At 45.0% G+C, this 22,065-nt stretch overlaps 1 protein-coding gene across 2 annotated transcripts in view; it reads left to right on the top strand.

Annotated features, from left to right (window-relative positions):
* The first annotated feature begins 4,283 nt into the window (after positions 1 to 4,283).
* LOC119396821 (glutathione S-transferase omega-1) overlaps positions 4,284 to 22,065 on the top strand; it is a 98,376-nt gene continuing 80,594 nt past the window's right edge. The window contains exons 1-5 of one of the 2 annotated variants that reach the window (XR_007416647.1): positions 4,284 to 4,532; positions 5,564 to 5,669; positions 7,428 to 7,647; positions 9,845 to 9,971; positions 19,670 to 21,222. Coding sequence is in view for 1 of the 2 variants with exons in the window: in XM_037664157.1 (XP_037520085.1) it covers positions 4,508 to 4,532; positions 5,564 to 5,669; positions 7,428 to 7,647; positions 9,845 to 9,971; positions 19,670 to 19,908 (717 nt within the window). In the remaining variant the exon portion in view is untranslated. Of the gene's footprint in view, positions 4,533 to 5,563; positions 5,670 to 7,427; positions 7,648 to 9,844; positions 9,972 to 19,669; positions 21,507 to 22,065 lie in introns of those variants that run through there. The other variant, XM_037664157.1, reaches the window with a different exon arrangement.

Genomic DNA, 22,065 nt, shown 5'->3' with positions numbered 1-22,065 from the left:
TTTACGTACGCGTGCTCCCCCGTCTAGCAATAACTTCAGAATTTGTATTCGAAGTAAATTATGATCGTTCAGTTTGCCAATATGAATGGGTAGTCAAAACCAGATGCCGCACTTAATGGTGCATAGATAGATAGATAGATAGATAGATAGATAGATAGATAGATAGATAGATAGATAGATAGATAGATAGATAGATAGATAGATAGATAGATAGATAGATAGATAGATAGATAGATAGATAGATAGATAGATAGATAGATAGATAGATAGATAATAGATAGATAGATAGATAGATGATAGATAGATAGATAGATAGATAGATAGATAGATAGATAGATAGATAGATAGATAGATAGATAGATAGATAGATAGATAGATAGATAGATAGATAGATAGATAGATAGATAGATAGATTCTGTGGTTTTTAATTTATTTGATGACAAATATTCGACAAGTTGTGCGTTCGCCTTTGATGACGTCACACTTTACAATTCGCTTGCCGACGTTTAGAAAACATTTTTCTTCGTCTTTCGCATCTATTCCCTCCCCACCTTTCACCTATGTACGGTAGTCAACTGAAGCGTCGCTACGGAGCATGACGGTAACAGTGCGGGAAAGCCCTCACGGCCTATCCGCCAAAAGTTGACTTATGAGTCAGCTTCTGCTATGTCAGTCACTCAGCGCGAAAGGGCGTGTTCCAGACCAGGGTTCTACACCGTAAGAACGCAGCTGAACAGCGCTAAAGGTAAAAAGACCGAACAGTTGTTGAAGACACCCGCTCGCGTTGATACGAATCTAGGCATAAAGCTGATAAAGCGGCGGGTCGCATACTCAGGAGTTAGGTAACTGGCTAGAACACTAGGGAAAAGAAAAGATTACGAGGGAACTGCGCGGATCAGTTCTGAACACTACTAGTAAAATAAACATAGAGGAATACATCACGGGAACTGAACCTTATCACGTGATATAGGCAAGGGGCCAATCCTGTACGTACCCCCGAGAAATCGAGGATTACGGAGGAGAGTATAGTGAAAAGTGGGTAGTGATGGCCGAACATAAAGGTCACCACTAAGAGCCTACAACGAACCAAGCAATGCCGTGAAAACACTGAATTTTCCGGCTACCATAGGGCGATCAGTAAGCTTTGAGCGCCCAAAGTAATGGGGCAGTGTCATAGGAGGTTGCCTTGCAGAGGCTAGATGCCTGACTTCATGCTTTCACTTTTGTCTTTTTTCCTTTCTCCAAGACTGAAAATCTGAAGTGAGCAACTTTTTATTTCATCGTAAGAGGCATCCACGATTTACAACAGCTCTACTCACTACACCTTATACCTCACTACACGTAGACCCCCCGTCGCCGCGATCATGAACGTATCCGATAACAAGTCCTGTACAGCTGCTCGTGCTCACTGATCACGGTGATGACGACCTTGTTCAAGAACTGTCAAGAACCCCTTCCACACATGCACACGGTTTCGTGAAACGTGCGTGCGTTCTCTGTCATAATGGACAAGTATAAACACTACCAGAGACCCCGCGACGACTCGGGCGAAAGGGATTATCTTTAACAAAAAAAAATCACACCATCTCCCGCTAAAGGGGACCATGAGGCGATGCGAAGCAGCGTTTCGACATGTCGAGCGCGCGTTTCAGAGGGGGAGTGGAGAGGGGGAAAGGGAGAGAGGGACGTGGAGAGGGGGAGGGGGAGTGGAGGTGTGTGGAGAGGGTTTGCGCATGCGCAGTAAGGGTGGTCACGCCGCACACCACCGGTTTGAACTCCGCCATAAGATGCTTCGCATCTAATATCAGCTTACCGCTTCTGGTGTTGGTAATTCCCATGTTGCAGTTGGCGTCGTTTACACAACTGTAAACAACTTGTTATATAACACACATGCGACTCTTCAACATATGTGTGTGCGTCAATTCGTAACGTTTCACCCCAAAAAATAGCGCCACTGTCACCTTCCCGCCGCATGCTTCGCATAACATCGATTCCCACGGGACGTGGGATCCGCCGAATTTTTTTTTCTTTCTTTATTTTCTTTATTCCCGTGGCCGGACAGCTACGTCCATCCTTTTAGTTGTCCACCAACTAAGCAAATTGGATCTGTAAGTACATCATAGTGAATAATGATTGATAGCGCAAGAATGTGAGAAGGAACCACGTTTCTTCCTTTACTGGTTCCTTCTCGCGTTTTCGCTCTATTGATAATCTTTTCGTTTAGTAGTCGTTATGCGATTGTCATAGGCCTTGTAGTGAGGCTCGCAGTGTCCGAAAGAGGAAAAAGGCTGAGCAAGGAACTGAGTGAGAAGTGCTATAAGCTATAATCGTGAATCAAAGCCTTGTCATCATCATCATCATCATTGTCTGTCTTTTTTATCTCCACTGCAGGGCGAAGGCTTCGCCCAATGATTTCCAATGTACCCTACCTTGTGCGAGCTCACTCCATTTTATCCCGACTTGTACACGTTACAGAAAATAAGTAACCGATTACAATTACAATTACTTCCTTTAAGATGTAGTTGATTACAGTGGTAAATTACAGCCTCAGAAAAGTAACTGAGCCATTACAGAAAAGCAATCGGTGACTTTTGCGTTACTTTCCTTCAAAATTTCATTGCCGTGACACAATAACACAAGTTTACTTGAACTGCAACGAACTACTGTGCCTTGTATGGTAGAGAGAAGGCTGGAGGCTTGCGTGAAGACTGGGAGGCTTAATGTGGCTTCTGTGCTATAGCGTTCCACATTGTTAACTTTCAACAGGAGCTGTTTTTCAAAGTTGTCATAGCTGATTCTTCCACGTTTCCTCGTCAAGAGGTCAGCTGCTATACTGAACGCCTTCTCAATGCATGCGCTGGAGGCAGGGGCGTAGCCAGAAATTTTTTTCGGGGGGGGGGGGGGGTTCAACCATGCTTCATGTATGTTCGTGCATGCGTTTGTATGTGTGCGTGTATATATACGCAGGCAAAATCGAAAATTTTCGGGGGGGGGGGGTTGAACCCCCCCTCCTGGCTACGCCCCTGGCTGGAGGGAAGGGCGGTATTATAATGTAGGAACACTTGCGCACCAGCTCGTAGTTGCGCAGTGTTTCGATGATAGTTAGTGTCCATGTCCTCTATGAAGCGTCACGCTTCGCTGTCGCTGGCGCTCGGGTAAGGCCAAATAACAGGCCAAGGAAAAGGTGAAAAAATAGGCTCTGTAGGGACCCCTCCCCCCCCCCCCCCCCATTTGACAGGACGGGGGTCCCTACAGAGCGGTCGCACATTTTTCGGGTCGAGAGCTGTTGTAGAAGACTGGTTACAAGTTGATTTTGAAAAAAAAAAGAAGTAATTGATTGCCGGTAATCATTTACAAGAAAATGTAGTTGAATCACCCAGAACGTTACAGTTTCGAAAAAGTAATCGATTATATTACAAAATTGCAAGAAAATGCAATTGATTACAAGTAATCGATTACTTGTAACGCATTGCCTACAACTCTGATTTTATCCCTGCGAACTATTTAAGTTCGTCACCCCATCTAACTTGGGGCTCTCTTCGGCTGATTTGCCAGGTATCCATTCCGTTGTTCCAACCAGCGCCTCCTCTCATCTTTTCGAAAAATAGAAGAGGCGTTGATCTAACTAACCACCGGTTGTCTCTCCTGCGCATTATGTGGCCAGCCCATGTTCATTTCTTTCGCTTATTGTCATCTGGAATATAGCCCCCCCCCCCCCCCCTCCCGGTTTTCTCTGATCCATTCTGCTGTGTTCCGATCACCTAATAATGTTCAGTCCATCATTTTCCGTTCCATTGCAGGCTTCGTCCGCACCGCTGTAGTCCGAAGTAAATGCGGCCAGCAGTGGCGTAGCGAGGGGTGGAGCGTTCACACCCTCCCCCCTCCCGAAAATTTTCAATTTTGCATGTGTATATTATATACACGCACTCATACAAACGCACACACGAAAATGCATGCATGAAGCATTGTTGGCACCCCCCCCCCCCCCGACAAAATTTCTGGGTCACTAAAACATGTGGGACAAGACGTCATGTAGGAATCTGGGGCTTGTGGCTGGTGTTGGCAGGGTGCCAGTGCCACTGCCATCACATGGTGTGGGCGATCTAGACAATATATAATTCTGCGTCAGTCACAGCATGTTCACAGCGGCAGGGTCCTCCTTTACTATTCTTTGAATTGCCCGCTCAATGACTCTTTCTAGTTGATGTGCTGCCATCTCGTGGGAATCCGTCGTGCCCACTGCGACCTCCAAGATCGGCACGACACCCGTGCCTGCCGGCCTACCGACAACATATGTATGCATGGGCGGGAACAGGCATTGGCACTGTGCTCGCTGCTCTGCCAAGGCTCTGCCGCATTCCGTTACCTGTTATAGATTTTGATCTGGTGTTTCAGGGCCGCATTACCTGGAACGTTACGCAGTTTAATATAACAGCTGTTTACGACTGGCTGTTCTCGCATTACGCTCAAACTGAAGTGGCTGCACAGCGTATTCACTGCTGCCAGGATGTCTCTGAAAGCTTGTAAATCCGGTAAAGTGTGCCTTTTTTCTGTTTGTTTTGTGTGTGCTTGCGGCACTTTCAACTCAAGCGCTAATCTTTTCTAGAGTCGCGTTCAACGGATGTGACGGAAGTTTTGTGTCAGACCGAAATTGTTATACTTACTGGTGCACTTGATCGTACATTCCGCAACACTCGGCCGTTGAAACTTGAACGGGGTTGACAGAAATTTTGTACTGTTGCTTAGAGACGTACCCTTTTCTCTTAAAATCATGTAACACGATTAGCGCTGTCCTACTGGTATCGAAATCTCGCAGAGAGATCGCATTTCATGCTCCGGATCATTTAGTGTAACCGAAGGACTCTGGTGTAACGCTTAATTGGCACAATTGCTTTCATGTTTTTTGGAAAAACATGCCGAAAAACGTTGTGTCGATCCAATCTATTGGAAATGTTCAATATGTATTGTCGTTCAGGAGCGTAGCGAGAGATTTATTTCTATTTATTTCACGGGGGGGGGGGGGGGGGATCCGACAACTGTTCGTGTGTGTTTGTGTTTCTGTATATACATATTTCTAGGCGGGGTGCAGTCCTCTCCCTTCAGGCGACACCACTGTTGTCACACAGGCATTTCCTTTCTGGCTAGCCTCACATGCCATCGAAGGGTCCATACACTAAAAAATATTATTATTATTATTAATATGACATGATGCATAAGCATAAATTCTGTTGGGGGGGGGGGGGGGGAGGGTAAAGGTGTGTCACAGTACTAACTGTATGCCTTCCTAAATTTAAATGGTCCAGCAAGCTTTCTGCAAAATATCACCAATAACAGAGCAGCAGTAAGTGCAAGATAGTTTTCCTAAGATATTGGATAAAGTCATTCAAAATGTACGCCCTTGCACAATTAACGGGTTTATGTTGACATTAACGATGCATATCCCGAAAAATGAGAATATTTTGCGTCAGTTGTTTCATGGTGAAGCAGCTGGCTACTCAGTGAATGTTCTGCTGCATTGTTCTAAACGATGTGTCACTGATCATTTAAAAAAACCACTGTGCAGGCATGCCATGCCCACCTCTGGCACCTGGGAAGCTCCGCATCTACATGATGCGCTTCTGCCCTTTTTGTCAAAGGGCTCTCCTCGTGCTCCATGCAAAAAATATTGAGTGAGTATCAGTTACACGCTTGTCGTTGCAAAATGCAAGTCATGAAAGGGGCTGTTTGTTAGCATCAGCACTACAAGTAGTGATCTAGGAAACTTGTTAGCTTTATGTTGTGAAAACGGCTGAATCGATTAACAACGCACTGAGACAAGCACTGCCTGTAGCTGCTAACCACATGTTCATTGCACTAAAACACAGCTGGATGCCCCAGAAAGAGCAATACGCATTACCCTGTATGTTCTTCATAAAGCTGAAAGGGCCCCTAAACCACCCAGAGGTCGAAATTTAGTGTTGGTGCTGCAGTTGTGCACAAGTCTTCAACAGTCACGTAGCTGTGAGAATTTTAACAGCAAAGCAGTTTAGCAAATTGTTCCTTGTGAGTCGATTGCAGAAGACTATCATAATCTTAACGGGTACGTGCCACTTTGTGGCTACCTGAGAATGAGTACAGAGAGAGGGAGAAAGAAAGAGAGAAACAGAGAGATGGAAAGAAAGATATAAAGAAAGAGAAGAATTCTTGCCAAAAAAAGATTCTTCACGAGGCAGGATACGGATCCGCGTACCCTCGATCCGAAGGCGAGTGTCCTTATCACTCGGCTATCCAGGCACGCTAGCAGAGCATAGCATAGCCTTGTATAGTGTAGTGTAGCAAGGGGGCGGGAGAGGGAAGTGAGCAATAGGAGGAGAGATGTGATGGTGAGGAGGAGGGAAAGGAAGAGGGGAGAGAGTAAAGCATAGCACAGAGAGAATGAGAAACAGAGACATACAAAGAAAGAAAAAGAGAGTCAATGAGAGCATCAACGAAAGAGAGATAAAGAAGTAGAGAGAGAAAAAAAGTTAGAGAGAAAGAGGAAGCAAGCATTGCGTCGTCTAGCGACCAGATGCCGCACCACCTGGCCAAACCGTGCATGCGCAGTCGTTAAGCCACTCCCACTGATGGAGACATTGCGCACAACTTCCGTTCTACAGTGCATAGCCTGGCTCTCTACTCCAGTGGAGGAAGCCACGCATCTCGAAGCTAGACGTGCCGGTCGATGGGGAGTACGAGCAGTGATGGGTCTGGGCTTCACTGTGTCAAGCTTTGCACGACTTAGTGCAAACTGCGCGCAATTTTTTTCAAAACAGTGCTGTGAAGCTGTTCTCTGCCGAGCCTTTCATGTCCGGGATCCGTGGTAACGCTTGTGGGCATCATAAACAGCTATGCACCACAGACATTGGGTAAATCACACTAGTCACCACTGGTCCACTGAAAATGAAGGCAACAGTTAGCCCAACAAACGGGCACGTGCCACAAAAATCTGTGCGGCCTATCAGAAAACTATCATCATCATCAATGTGTATGTACCACAGAAATTGGGTAAATCCCACTACACACAACTTCCACTAAAAAGGAAGAAGGCAACAGTTAGCCCAAGAGATGGCGTGCATGTTACCACAGTCACACCGCTGCCACGTGATACCTTGTGGTTATAAAAGGTGGGGCTATACTACCACCTCAAACCTTAACAAAGAGTGGTTAATAAGGAGCATTGATACAACATATCTGAAATACTTGCAAAACATAGAAATGAGTTGGCCTGATGAAGGGAATACCACCAGCTTTGCTGTTTCATCGGTGTCCTCGAAGCCGAGCATGTTGAAATTTTTTCTTAAGTGTGCCCTTAAATTGCAGTTTAGCTGTGAAATAAGTGCCAGTTAGCACAACAGCATACTTCACGAAAAGCATGCGGTCTCTGTACTAAAATTTTGTCTTGTTTTAAGCCATGAAGTTGTCAATATCAACCTCAAGGACAAGCCCGAATGGCATTTCAAGTTGAATCCGGCTGGCAAGGTCCCGATACTCCAACAGGATGACAAGCTGGTCTGCGAATCGTTGGTTGTGTCCGAGTATTTGGACGATGCGTATGGAAAGGAGAAGCTTCTGCCAACTGACCCTTACCTCAAAGCGAGGCAGAAGATGTTTATTGAAGTTGGCTCTGCGGTAAGTACCTCTGGAAAAATGGACGAAAAGGGAACTGGTTCTTTGTTCTTGACATGTCGCTTTCAGGGATTTTTTTTTTTTTTTTTGAGCGATATGGCATCCAGTAGGGAACTTTATCGAAGGGGTGTGTGTTCTGGCCAGTAAATGAACCATTGCAATGTCTGATGAACCCTTGCAATAACCCGAGAATTCATGACATTCAACACATCCTCTGGTCTGAAACTATTCCAAATAGTGAAGCCTTTGAGCAGTCCTTTATAATCTTGCAGCAGTCAAGCATTCGCTAAAAGTGATGACCCAAAAAATGGTCGACTTAGAGTATGAAATCAATTATATCAGGGAAGGAGCAAGGCATTTCTATTTAATCTTTTTTGTTTCCAATAGTATGCCACAGCATCAACTTAATTCTATTTTTTTTTCTCTTCCTGTGGACGTGGCAGGAGTTGTGGAACCATTTGTTTGCACATGTGAGCATTGAAGACTTCCATTATCCATAATGAAGGGAAGGGTGTCTGTTTGAACGTACATTTTTCGCTGATCGTTTGTTTTAGCAAGGCTGATGTCAGCAAGGAGGGTGCTTCTATTGTTTGCAACAATGTCAATCAGTCAAATGCTGCACATTTCTGGTGACACTAGTCTCGTCATTTTTCTTATTTCTCAACTTTTCTTTTTCAAGTAAATATAGTTAAATGTCCTTATTTATTTATTTATTTATTTATTTATTCATTCACCCTCACCAGGAGAGTATTACATGGAGGGGGAGAGGGGGTGAGAATGCGGTCATATTAGTAAACACTACATATTAAGAACAACAGCAATGGATCATGTGACAATAAAAATAAAAACAGTAACTCACGCATAAGCCATAACACAAAAGAAAATATAAACAAAAGAACAATCGACAAAGTATAATTACACATTTCCATCGCAGCAAGGTATGTCAGTTTCAGTTGCAGTGTCTGATCGCTAAGTGTTCCACTGAAATTAGCATAAGTAAGGGATGCACTTGACCCACGAGCAAAAATATTTTTTTATTCCGAGGAATTCAGGATTTCTTTGTAGCTTCATGCTACTAACAAGTTAATGACAATTTCCCCATTTAAAAAATAATCAGTATAATATTTCCAACTGGCTGTTGTTCTCCCTGCAATGGTCTGTGAAAAAAAAAGGTACAGCACTGACCATTTAGTGCACCTCTAACAGGGGTATCATATTTCTCCACTACAAGACATATGATGCAGCAACTGACACTTTTTTCATTCACATCCGGGAGACGATTCATGAATCTTTTATTTAGCCGACATTTCTCTTCTGCTTGCTTTATAATGGCAGGCCTCCTTCAATTCAGAAAGCTACGGTACTCATGAGAAGTACTACAGTAAAGGCTTGTTAGTTTGAACTTGAAGGGGACTATAAAATTGTTCGAATTAAGTAGAGTACGAATTAGCGGGAAGGCGCTAGAATGAATGGAAATCGCACCACACTGCACAGGCAGAACCCAAAGAAGCCACCTCTGGACTCATTATAGCGAATTAGGTGCTACTACACGTTTGTGGCAGGAGATTTCGTAAATTAAGTTCATGGAGCTATAACAGCGAACAGAATTAATTGATCAGTCAGTGATACGCCAGAAACAAGCACTGGCATGCATTCATGTGAGTAGTGAGCCTTAATGTCAATAGTTATGCTCCAAAACACGTTTATTTACATGGTAAGTTAACGCAATCAATAGTTCACTTGTTGGCGTTTCTTCTGTCGCGACTCCTTCAGCGTTGTTTGCAGCTTGCCCAAGAGCTCCAGTGCGTCCGAATTCTCGTCTGCTGAGAAATGCTGCTGTTTTGTTGTATTCAATCTCTAGTAAATTTGGTTTTGGTTTGGTTTTGCAATGCATTGTGATCATTCTGGGCCAACACTCTGGGAACCAGGCGCTCCCAGCGCGAATTAACCGTTGTGGATACCGACACGTTTGAACTATTGGGAGTTTTCCTCCATAGAAATACACAGGGCTGGGCCGGGATCAGGGCATCAATTCGAACTAACCAAGTTCCAATTAACGAGCTTTTGTTGTACTAATATATTTAAAGTTGTGGAAGCTAAAAGTAATCATGATGATAGTGTTTGGGATACTGCTTTGGTTCTGACGTCTTTGCTTTGTCACTTGATCTTCTTCTGTTCTTATTTTGAACCTTACTGACAGGCTTTGATGCCAGTGCTGAAGATACACTACAACAAGGACAACAGAGTCGAGCTGTGGAAAGAGTTCAAGGAGAAGGTGCAAGCTTACGAAGAGGAACTGTCTGCAAAAAAGACTCTCTACATTTCTGGTGAGTAAGTGCATCGTGTACCTCCTAAAAGGGCCCCTCAGCAGGTCTGGACTTACAAGCGAAGTGCTTACACTGCGCACCACGATCGTGTCTGCGAAGAGTTATTCGCTAAGCCCATGGAAAGGGCTGAAATTTCAAACTCATTATCATTTGTACTTCTTGTGGGCGCCACGCTCCAATTGGGATTGACATATCCAACACGGGGTATGTTTATGCAGGTGTCGGTGCTGCGCTGTGCAACATAAACTCCAGAAAAAGAAAAAAGGCACATCGCGCACACACATCGTGATGTGTGCATGATATGCTGATGCATATGCATCATGTGATCGTCCAGTTCTGATATGTAAGAATGCAGCGAAGGGATTCGGCTCGCGAAGGCTAGACAGGGCAAGTGACAAAGGTGTGAAGCTTGTCTCCTCACATCATGGTTTTGCACCACTTTGAAATATTTATCTCTCGTTGTAATGAACCAATTTGAAAAATTCTTGCAGTAGAATGCTCTCTATTGGGCGCATAGCAACTTCCAGTGCCTAACTAAAGTCTGCTATGTGGCCTGGTAAGGGGCCCTCTAAAGGAGCCCTGCAACACTTTTCAAGGTAACTACCAGATGGCTTAATTAAAGGAGTTTATTGCCTCACGAATTGACCGCCACAAAAATTTTTAGAATCCGTCAAGCACGAGCGGAGTTAGAGATTTGTTGCATGCAGTAATTGCTTTCTCACTTCTCTCGTCCCGATGAGCGCGCTGGAAGCCAAGCAGGGAAGGATAGTTTAGGGGAAAGAAGTTACATCATGCGAGTGATGACCTTGAGAACTTTTTCTTTTTTTCCTTCAAACGTGCGGCTTGCTTTCAGTGTGATCGCGAGCACGCGCGCAGGCACATAGCGGCCTCTTGCGGCAGCCACTGTAACTATGCATCTCATGATGGTCAAATCAGCCAATGCTGTGAAATTTGGGTATATGGCATCTTTTGTAAAAAGAAGATAGAACGATTTCTTGCTTACTTTCAGAATTAGTCGTTAATTCCAGGCCACGTACTGCACTATGTCTGGCTCGCGTGTTCTCAGGAGCCACGGCTACTGATCTGCAGCTTTTTTTCTGACCATGCTGAAAAAGTGTGGCAGGGCCCTTTTAAGCACTTCTGATGTACTCTGGCTTCATCTGTATTAAATTTAACATGTACAAATGAATACAAGTACATAGCTCTGAAAAACCATCACAATGAACTACTGTAGCCATTAGGGCGTTTCCTTCAAACCTGCAGGTATACTATAAAGGAGATAGCATGTATTAACAGCATCTCGAAGAACCGCCTTGGCACAGAATACTTTGCAAGACATTTTTGTGTTTTCCATGCGTCTAACCAACTAAAGACCAAAAAATGTGGGCTCACTCTTATGTCAAGAGCTGATTGCACTGTGTGATTGCACTGTAACATTGTGCAGATTACATCATCGAGCATTTGTCTTTTATGTACTGCCATTTTCAATTTGGTTGATAGTCTTAATGTGCGAATTGCAACATGACATTGTGGGCATGTACACACAATACTCAAGTGGTCATTACTCATCATTCTTGGCACAGTCACCAATATACCTGTTCCCAGTAACGTCGCTGCTCAACTTTTTTTATGACTCCCCATCTCTACCATTCTACCAATTTGCGACTCTATGTCTGTGAAAGTAACATTCACTCCCTGGAATTGCTCAGTCAATTGAGGAGAAAACATTTTCTTTCACAATGCTGTAATTCAATTCTATGGCGTTGCCATACGACAGGGCTTGATAATACAAAAGATTCAATGTCAGACCACTGATAAGAGATGCTGACACCCTGTCTTCTATTGATTGATTGCATGACACGTTTCTTCCTTTCCCCATAATGGCACCATGCTGTTGGGTGAGGAGGTGCAGCATGCAGCTTGTCTTTTAAATGAAGAAATTATGTACATTCATTTGTCCCAAAGCTTCTGAAGAATAACCTCTCCTCGATCTGTCTTTCCTAGAACTTTGAAATACTCTATATCTTTACAGACATAGAACGTTACACACCACACAGCATACTTTCCAAGCCTTGATGGTTCTTAAAAAACTTAAAAATCTGTCCTTAGAACTCCGCGACCTCAATACCTCTGTGTACATGGGGCAACATTGATGTCAGCATACGGTCATTACACAGTTCAGACTGTGACGACTCGTTCATGCAGAGAACCACTTTTAAGTGGGACACACGTGGTAGAAAGTCACCATGCTGGTGGAGATAGCTGCCAGTCCACATAATTGCCTTTGCGGATGTGGTGAACTATAACAGAAGCCAAGTACTCTGGTAGATTGCCTTCGTTGGTGCGAGATCATCAAGGCCCTCAATATAATTAAAACGCAGCACATGCACATACACTTGTCCTGCTTGCCTAGTTTTTTAAAATAACAGAGCTGAGCTAGTTGGCAGGTATTCATATTAAAGAGATGGGGCACGCAAACACGCACACAAGAGAGAAGTCAAGGCACCGCAAATGCTGTGGCGTTTGTGGTGTCTTGATGTCTCTTTTTGTTGTCCGTGTTTGCACGTCCTGTTTCTTTACCATGAATTGCCTAGTTCAATACTCAAGCTGCCAGGTATACTCTTGTACTTCTTTTCTTTGCTGAGTTGCCTCTAGCAATCTAATTTTCCAACCTTCTTATTGGTTCTCTTTTCTTGTCATTCATGGAAGTCATTGACTGCTCATAGAGCCAAAGTAACTCGTCAAGCATTCCCGAATTACCTTTATTTAAACAATTTTTTGTCATGACGCTAGCGTAATTGTCTGAAACACAGAGCATGGATAGTCTGAAGTGTTGCATGGATGTATATTGAATTGAATTCATTTTATTCAAGTGCACAATGTTACACTTCGGAAAGGGAGGACTAAAGGCATTGATGCCTGACGGGGTCCTGCCACCTAAAACAACAACAGTTTACGCACAAGCACTGACAACAACAGCGGAAGCGACTGAAAACTTACATAAAAGAAGTAATAGTTCACGTACAACTTTGAATACATATAGAAAGATAAAATAACATTTTACAGCTAAATATAAAGTCAAGCATATCATTGTTGAGGCGGAAATCATTGAACACAAATAGCAGGCAATATGCACTGAAAAAAAAAAGAACTATGAAAGAAGTAGTTGACTTATTTGGTGCTTTATTATTTTTCCTATATTAAGTTTTTCTTTTAACATAGAGAAATAGTAGATACTAATAGACTTTAGATCATTCATGCTTCATCCACCTGTTTGTTTGCGGGTACAAATGCCATTCACAGGCAAAATTATGAATTAAGCCAGGGCTTCCACAGTAAACTTCAAATCATTGCTGACTTTACTCTGGCATAGGATGACATCTTTTTCGTCGCTAAATCTTTTAAACCTTTTCTGTCTTGTTAATTATTGCTGGCAACAACAAAAGTTGGCAACAAACTGCATGATAGTGTGCATGTTTAGTTTACACACATGGGCCCAGCAAATCAGTATGCCAATAGTAATGGTGTGCACAGGCCACAAAACAAATGAACCCACTGTGGTCTGGGTATATCAGGATCACTATCATGTCAACTGCATTGTCCTGTATTAAAGGTCCGGTTATATACTCTCGTGTTTCGTTATAGTGCAGTGGCCATGGCTACTTAAAAATCACTTCAGCTGTTTTATTTTGTGGTGGTATAGAATGCTATAACCACGAGTCTCAATTCCAATTCTTTATTAGGTAAGCTTCTAGCCAGATATACAAGAGCTATTCAAAGCCCAATATCAATGAGCAAAGTAGTTTTTGGCATTATTGCTGGTGCTTGCATACCTTCCCAAACATTCAGTGCTCACACATTGAAACCTAATAAATGGCTCACATGCCAGCTGGTGGTCTATACACCACAGGAGAGTGCCAAGTGATTGATGGTGATGTAAATGCAGCTACAATGCACTATTTTAGCCCCACATTTTCATTTAGGTTACAATGTATCAACACAAGAATTGCTAGCCACTATGTAGGCAGGTTATTGTGTTTAAATTTCCAAGCATCTTATGGCATCACGTCTGTTGTGCACTCAGTCTAATGGACAAAATAGATCAGTCAGAGTTGCGGAATGAATGCTATGTGGAAGGAAGCACAGAAAAGTAGGTAATGTGATGAAATAAAGAAGATCGGAGGCGTAAGAGGTGGTTGGCTATTTCAAGACAGGGATAAATTCAGATTGGTTGGTGAGGCTTACGCCATGTTGTAATAGACAGGCTGGTGATGATAGGTGTACCAAACAGCCATCTTGAATCCAGGTAAACTCCTTTCACAAAATCGGTTTATTACTGCAGGTGTTCACAGAACACAAATATTTTTGGGTGATCTCATTGCTGTGTTTGTTGGCAGGTCCTCAGAAAAATTCATGAAATGATGTATAGATGCGTGGGCCCCTTTGAATTTTGGAAATTAAGTGTGTAAGAGGGGCAGTTCTAGTGATTTCGACCTAGCTCTGTCTATAAGCAAGCTAAAGTTATGTCAAATAGGATTTTGCCCATCGAGATTGTGTCAGTGGCTATGTTCTGTTGCTGAGTATTATTTTGAGGGTTTAATTTCTTGTTGTGCCAGCCACATTCTAATATGGTCAGGACTCAAAAATACTCGCGTTTCATGCTTTTGATGCAAGTTAAGTAACCCAGAATGGCTAAATTGTTCCTCATACCTCCTAAGTCTCTTTGGTATGTTAGACCTTGTGATTTAGTGTGCAGGACATTCTAAGTTTGTTCCACAGGAGAATGAGAAGGGGTCTGACTACTTCATAATCTCCTCCACAGTGTTGATTTGCAATACGCAGTTTGCTTGTCATCCCAAGTACACTTGACTTGCATATTGAATGCATGGAGGACAAAGTACCACTTGGCATCCCACCTTGTTAAATGTGTCCTGGCTGTCATTCTGGAAATGCGTAAAGATTGTTTTTCCGGGGCAAAAGTAATTCCTTCTCTTTTCTTATCTGTGGCTGCTGCTATAAAAATGGTTGCAGTTTAATGGGCCAACATTGCAACAGTGCATCTTTGCTGTGACGGTATAGCCTAGCTGCAGGAGATTGTGTGGACAGCTGTTTGCATAGCTCGTCATTCAATAGCTATGGCTTCATTTGTGCGAAGCAGACAGGTTGCCACTGTTGTGTAATTGTGAATTGGCCAGACATAGCCAGTCTTTTCTAGAGTCTGGAACAGGAGTCTCAAACTGAACTCAGCTAGTGGGCCGCAGTCACGAAATTTAGTTCGCAAGGGCCGAGACAGCGAAGAAGGTAAACGCGGAGCGGTGAACAAAATGTCACCTAACGTTGCCATTTGAAAGAACGCATTTCCTCTATTTCATATATGGATCATTTCTGAAGGAGATTTGGCGTCAGGATTCGAGAAACATATTGTTACGGTGCGTCATGCCTCAGTCACAATATTGCTGCATCATCTCCTTCTGAACCAAATCCTCCGTTGACGCTTCCTACGAACAAGAACCTCATCGATGTGCATGTGGACGGTATTTCTTTGACGGCTCTAGTCGATACTGGAGCTCACGTGTCCATAATCAGTGCTCGCCTTTGTCGCCGACTGAAGAAAGTCCTCACGCCTGCTACTACAAAAGCTGTACGCGTCGCCGATGGCGGAACTGTTCCTGTCACTGGAATGTGTACAGCTCGCATAAGCATCGCCGACCGTTACGTTCCTGTCCTATTCACGGTGCTCCATAATTGTCCTCATGACCTCATCCTAGGGATGGACTTCCTATCGACCCATTCTGCCCTGATAGACTGTTCCGCTGGTACTCTTTGCTTGGACCTTCCTCTTCAGCCAGATATTCACCCCGACCTTCCACACAGCCTCTGCACCACGGATTTCATCCACCTACCGCCTAAAGCCCTAACATTCGCCGAATTCACAACGACTTCATCCGTGTTGGATGGGCACTACGTCGTCACGCCGATTACTGATGTACTCCTGGCACGTGACATCACTGTGCCTCACTGCGTCATTACTGTAGCCGCTAACCGGGTACATCTCCCCGTCATAAATTTCGGCTTCACGAAGCAAGTCCTCCCTCAAGGCATCTTAATCGCCACGTTGCGGTCCTTAGCCGATGACTACGTCACCTCTTTTGCAGCAGACGTATGCTCCAATCTTCCTTGTCGCCCACCCGATGCCACAAGCCTCGACATGGCATTACGCCCCATGATTGCCCCAGACCTCCCCCCAGCGCAATCAGCTGCCCTCATCCGCCTTTTGGCTTCTTACCGCGAGATCTTCGACCTTGACAATCGACCACTCGGCCAAACTTCTCTTGTGCAGCACCGTATCAACACAGGTGATGCTGTTCCCATTCACCGTCGACCGTATCGGGTGTCCGTATCGGAGCGCCAGATTATTCAAGAAGAAGTAAACAAGATGTTAGCTAAAGGCATTATTGAGCCCTCATCAAGCCCTTGGGCGTCACCCGTCGTCCTGGTTAAAAAGAAAGACAACACGTGGCGTTTCTGCATCGATTACCGGCATCTAAATCGAATTACGAAAAAGGACGTGTATCCTTTGCCCCGCATTGATGACGCTCTCGATTGTCTCCATGGCGCACGCTACTTTTCATCCATAGACCTTCGCTCCGGTTATTGGCAGATTGCCGTGGACGAGAAAGACCAAGAAAAGACCGCCTTCGTCACTCCCGATGGCCTGTACCAATTCAAGGTTATGCCCTTCGGTCTATGCAACGCCCCAGCCACATTCGAGCGCATGATGGACTCTCTGCTACAAGGGTTCAAATGGTCAACATGCCTTTGTTACCTAGACGACGTCCTCGTATTTTCACCTACATTTGAGACCCACCTTGAGCGTCTGTCGGCTATTCTCGACGTCTTCCGCAATGCTGGCCTCCAGTTGAACTCGTCGAAGTGTCACTTCGGCCGCCAACAGATTACAGTGTTGGGCCACCTCGTTGATGCTTCTGGTGTGCGGCCGGACCCTGAGAAAATTCGTGCCGTCACCAGTTTCCCAGTACCCCAATCCGCCAAAGATGTTCGGAGTTTTGTGGGACTCTGTTCATATTTCCGGCGGTTTGTGAAAGACTTTGCAGCAATCGCTCGACCACTTACTGATCTTCTGAAGAAAGACGTCCCATTTTCGTGGGGGTCCACTCAAGCTGCCGCCTTCTCTCACCTCATCACAATTTTGACGACGCCACCTGTATTGGCCCACTTTGACCCATCCGCCCCGACTGAGGTCCGAACTGATGCCAGTGGTCACGGGATCGGAGCCGTCCTCGCCCAACGTCAGCAGGGACACGACCGCGTTATCGCCTACGCTAGTCGCCTCCTTACACCTGCGGAGCGCAACTATTCGATCACCGAACGAGAATGCCTTGCTCTTGTCTGGGCGGTCTCCAAGTTCCGTCCATATTTATATGGCACTCACTTCTCCGTAGTCACCGACCACCACGCGCTCTGCTGGCTTTCATCATTAAGGGATCCCACAGGTCGACTTGGTCGCTGGGCTCTGCGACTGCAAGAGTACACTTTTGCAGTGACTTACAAGTCTGGACGCCTGCATCAAGACGCCGACTGCCTATCTCGCTATCCGGTTGGCGAGTCGCGCACCGTCGCTGACACCGACGGTTGCGTGTGCACCGTTTCCCAACTGACCCACATAGCCGACGAGCAACGCAGTGATGCATCCTTACGGGCTATCATCGAGTGCCTTGAATCCTCACCTTCGGACCGATCTCATCGCTCGTTCGTACTCCAGAATGGTACACTATACCGCCACAACTTTCATCCAGACGGACCATTTCTGCTGCTTGTTGTACCCAAACACCTCCGCTCGGCTGTACTCCACGAACTTCACGACGTTCCAACTGCCGGTCACCTTGGTGTGTCCCGCACATACGACCGAATCCGCCGTCGCTTCTATTGGCCAGGTCTCGCACGCTCCGTCAGACGATACGTCGCGGCGTGTGAGAAATGCCAACGCCGCAAAACACCGTCGACGCTTCCGGCTGGGTGCCTTCAACCCCTCGACATTTCGTCTGAACCCTTCTTTCGCGTCGGCTTGGACCTACTCGGCCCTTTTCCCCTGTCTTCTGCTGGCAACAGGTGGATAGCTGTGGCCACAGACTACGCCACACGCTACGCCATCACACGAGCTCTTCCAACAAGCTGCGCCACAGATGTCGCCGATTTCCTTCTGCGCGACGTGATCTTGCAACACGGTGCTCCACGCCAGCTGCTCACGGACCGTGGCCGCACATTTCTATCGAGAGTCATAGCGGACATCCTGCGTTCATGTGAAACGCGGCACAAGCTCACTACGTCGTACCATCCGCAAACGAATGGCCTCACGGAGCGTCTGAATCGAACCCTAACCGACATGCTTTCAAAGTATGTCTCCTCAGACCACTCCGACTGGGACCTTGCTCTACCGTACGTGACATTTGCCTACAATTCCTCGCGCCATGACACGGCTGGTTACTCCCCATTTTTCCTGCTGTTCGGCCGCGAACCCACATTGCCCCTCGATACAGTCATTCCGTTGCCAGCAGCTCCGACCACTGAATACGCCCTGGACGCCATCAGCCGGGCCGCTCATGCACGCGAAGCCGCTCGTACTCGCCTTCTGACCTCCCAAGAGAACCAACGCCGTCGGTATGATCAACGACACCGCGACATACACTTTTCGCCCGGTTCTTTGGTTCTGCTGTGGTCTCCGACCCGGCACGTTGGCCTGTCCGACAAACTGCTCTCTCGGTACACAGGGCCATACCGAGTGCTTCGTGCGGTGACTCCCGTCACCTATGAAATCGCTCCTGCTGCCTCGCCGTCTTCATCCACCCCGCATGCCAGCGACATCGTACACGTCGCACGCCTGAAGCAGTACCACTCGCCCAATGACGTTGACGTCTAGATGCGCCGAGACGGCGCCTTTGCCGCCGGGGGTTATGCTACATGTAGGCTGCCGGAATTCATATGGTCGACGCGCGTGTGCGCCCGACGAAGAGGACGAAGGTCGCTAGCTGTTCGAGCTCGGAGCCGGTCTGGTCAGCGCTGCAGCCGCTCTTGCAAATATATCGTGTGAATAACGACTTGTAAAAGCGACTCGTCACTCACGTAACAATATCAATACTTATTTCCAGAATTTCCTCAAATCTGGATGCCGACTCTTAAATATAGAGATTGTGTTCCACAGTTATGCATCAACACATGGTGACTCCTCGCAAATAAAATGTGCTTGAGACTAGTGCCATCTCTACAGCTTACCCAATCCAAGTGTTATTAATCCAGTAGGCGAGTAATGCGGGTACCATTTAGTGAAGTTATAAACATTTTATTCCTTGTGAAGCCACGAGCCGCTAGTGAAATGTCTGCGGGCCGCATGCGCCCTTTATGAAGACTGATAAACTTGAAACATGAAGACTGGCACACTTGAAAGAATCTTCAAGGTAATGATTTCGAATGTGTTACATAAGCGCAATCGTTTGGTGGGTGCTACGTATGTAAGCAGTTAAGCAATCATTCATAAGTAACTTTGTGAACTGCTTTGGAATTACACGAACTCTGGATCTTGTTATTGCTTACTTTTTGTTATGAGTCATCGGGAGGATAGCCCGTCGGAAGCTCCAGGATTCATTAATTTTGTGCCTCGTTTGCTGTCACTTCTCCTTCAGGTGACAAGCCTGGTTTTGCAGACTACATGGTGTGGCCCTTCTTTCCTCGGGTGCAAGCCTTTGCAACTATCTTTCCCGAGTTGAAGCCTCCGACTGCTGAAGAGTTCCCTCACCTTCACAAGTGGATTCAAGCTATGAAGAAAGACAAAGCAGTTACAACTACTCTTAATGAGCAATACCTGCTGCAGCACACCAAGAGTGTGCTTGACAACAACGTGGATTATGATGTGGGCCTGTGATTACGCATGTAACCGAGTATGGTTATGTGGGCGGTATAGGGCACCATTTCGCCATAAAAAGGCGCTGTTCTTGAAATAAGTTTCGGAGTAACAGGGATTTGTAAAGTTAACGCTATTTATGCTTATACTATTGTATATATACTTTCGGTTACGGCCAACGTACTCATACTATGCATCTGAGATCCTTACAATGCTTATATCTTTTTTTATATATTTGCGTTTAAATTAATAAAGTGAAGCAGCTATTCCGCATGCTCCTCTTGCACAGCATACATCCCTGTGTTTCCCAAAAACCATCAGCTGCAGTAATGCTGAGAGCCTGTTCCGCTAGACTATTTGAATAGCACCCATGACATGTCAAATTTGTAGTTTCTTACCACTGATGCTTCACTCAAGTTTCTGTTCTAGGAAGAATGAGTATTTTGAAGCAGCAATATCATGTTGACCTACTTTAGGCAATTATGTAGTGCGGAACTAAACGTTCTGCATGAATAATCATATTGTTCTTGTTTGATTAGTTGTAATGGGTGTGATATTTATTCCACGTTGAACAGCGCTTGGTTAACAGGCTTTTTGCAGTTTTGGTGCGTCATTTTCCTATCAAGTGTGGCAAGTTGGGAGGGTTGGTAAGTTTGCATTGAAATGGACATAACAGGAGCCCTTCTCTTTTCTTAGTCCGCCTTTTTTTTGTGCTGCTTAACATCGCCGCACGTTGTTGGTCTGCTTACATGTTTTGCTGGCATTGATCATTGGGAACTTCTGTATTGTGATAGCGGGTACATGATCTATGTACTTGACCATTTACACTGGCAGGCGCCTATATTTTATTGTTATAGTACTGTGATAGCTCCTTCTGGAGTGTTGAAGGAGTGCACCTGCAGCTGTGTTGCTTTGACTGTATTTGTTCCTCAGAGAAATGTTGATGCAGTTTGCGACATGTGAAGTATGGAATTGAACACTGAGCAGAGGTACACATGGGAACATGTGTTCTTGCTACTGCATGGTTTTTAGTTTCTGGAGCTTTTAAAATATTCTTGGGCAGTTGAGAAGTAGATAAATGAAAGCGGAAAAAACCGGTGATGGTGGTATGTGCACCCAGGTGTGGTTGTTATCATGTTTATTAAGTGCATTTGCAGCCATAGTTGCTTGGAAAGTCAAGAGTTGTAAAACAAATTTGCTGAATTTGCTGCTTATGTCAGGCCCTTTCAGTGAGGCCACTTAAGAAGCTGTGGTAAGCTGTGGTTGCCACCGCTTTTGCATTCTTGTTACCACACATGGCATGTGAAACACATACTTTACCTTGAGAAATTTAAGGTGAAAGTGCTTCAACATTGTGTTCCATGATCACTAATGACATCGTTGCTATTCAAAAGAAAAAAAAATTGAAAGGTTAAAATTTGTATTCATGTAATCTAGCTTGAGCTGTCTTCTCCCAAAAATGTCATTCTTGTCACGCGCTGCTGTCTTCCAAAAATTGTCGTGCGCTGAAGGGCAAGGTACTTGGCAATATTGTGACGTGTTACAGTATGTCCTGTGAAGTTATATTCTCTTTACACCGCATGGGATGTCCACATCATTAAAGTGTTTCTTGCAGATTAGGCTCTTTAATCACTTGGTTTTCTTCAGACCACGTCAGAAATCGTGAGACTGCGGGCATTTAAGTGAGGCTTTTTTGTTAACATTGTTTACCAGATATGGCTTGTGTAAATTTTAACACTCCTCCCCCCACCTCAACCATCCCCACTCACCCCACTAACCAACCAAAATTGCTTGTGAAAGTTCCATCCCCTCTACCGCTCAAAAAAAAAAAAAAACCTAGGACACCTTAGTCTTAGAACTTCTTAAAGTTGTAAATGCGAAAGCATTAAAGGGACGCAAATGGGAAAAAAATACAGGTGGTGACGCTACCTTGAAGTTTCCATACCAGCTCGCAGTGACGTCATAGATTTTGACGGCGTCTGTTAGGGCCTACTTAATAGTAGTTTTTCAATGCTTTTGTAATAGTTACTCGGTAAAAATTGTTTACTGCATGTTCTGAGAGACCCAAAGAGGAATTTTCAGAGTTGCGTTGAACCAATGTGGCCAAAATTCCCAAAAGGATTAAAAAATTCGTGACGTCACTCTGACGTTCACGTGCTAAAGTTTCGGCGCGAAGTT

The sequence above is a fragment of the Rhipicephalus sanguineus genome, chromosome 6 (genome assembly GCF_013339695.2).
Source record: "Rhipicephalus sanguineus isolate Rsan-2018 chromosome 6, BIME_Rsan_1.4, whole genome shotgun sequence".
NCBI lineage: Eukaryota > Metazoa > Arthropoda > Arachnida > Ixodida > Ixodidae > Rhipicephalus > Rhipicephalus sanguineus.
This window is presented reverse-complemented; position numbering and strand designations above follow the sequence as displayed.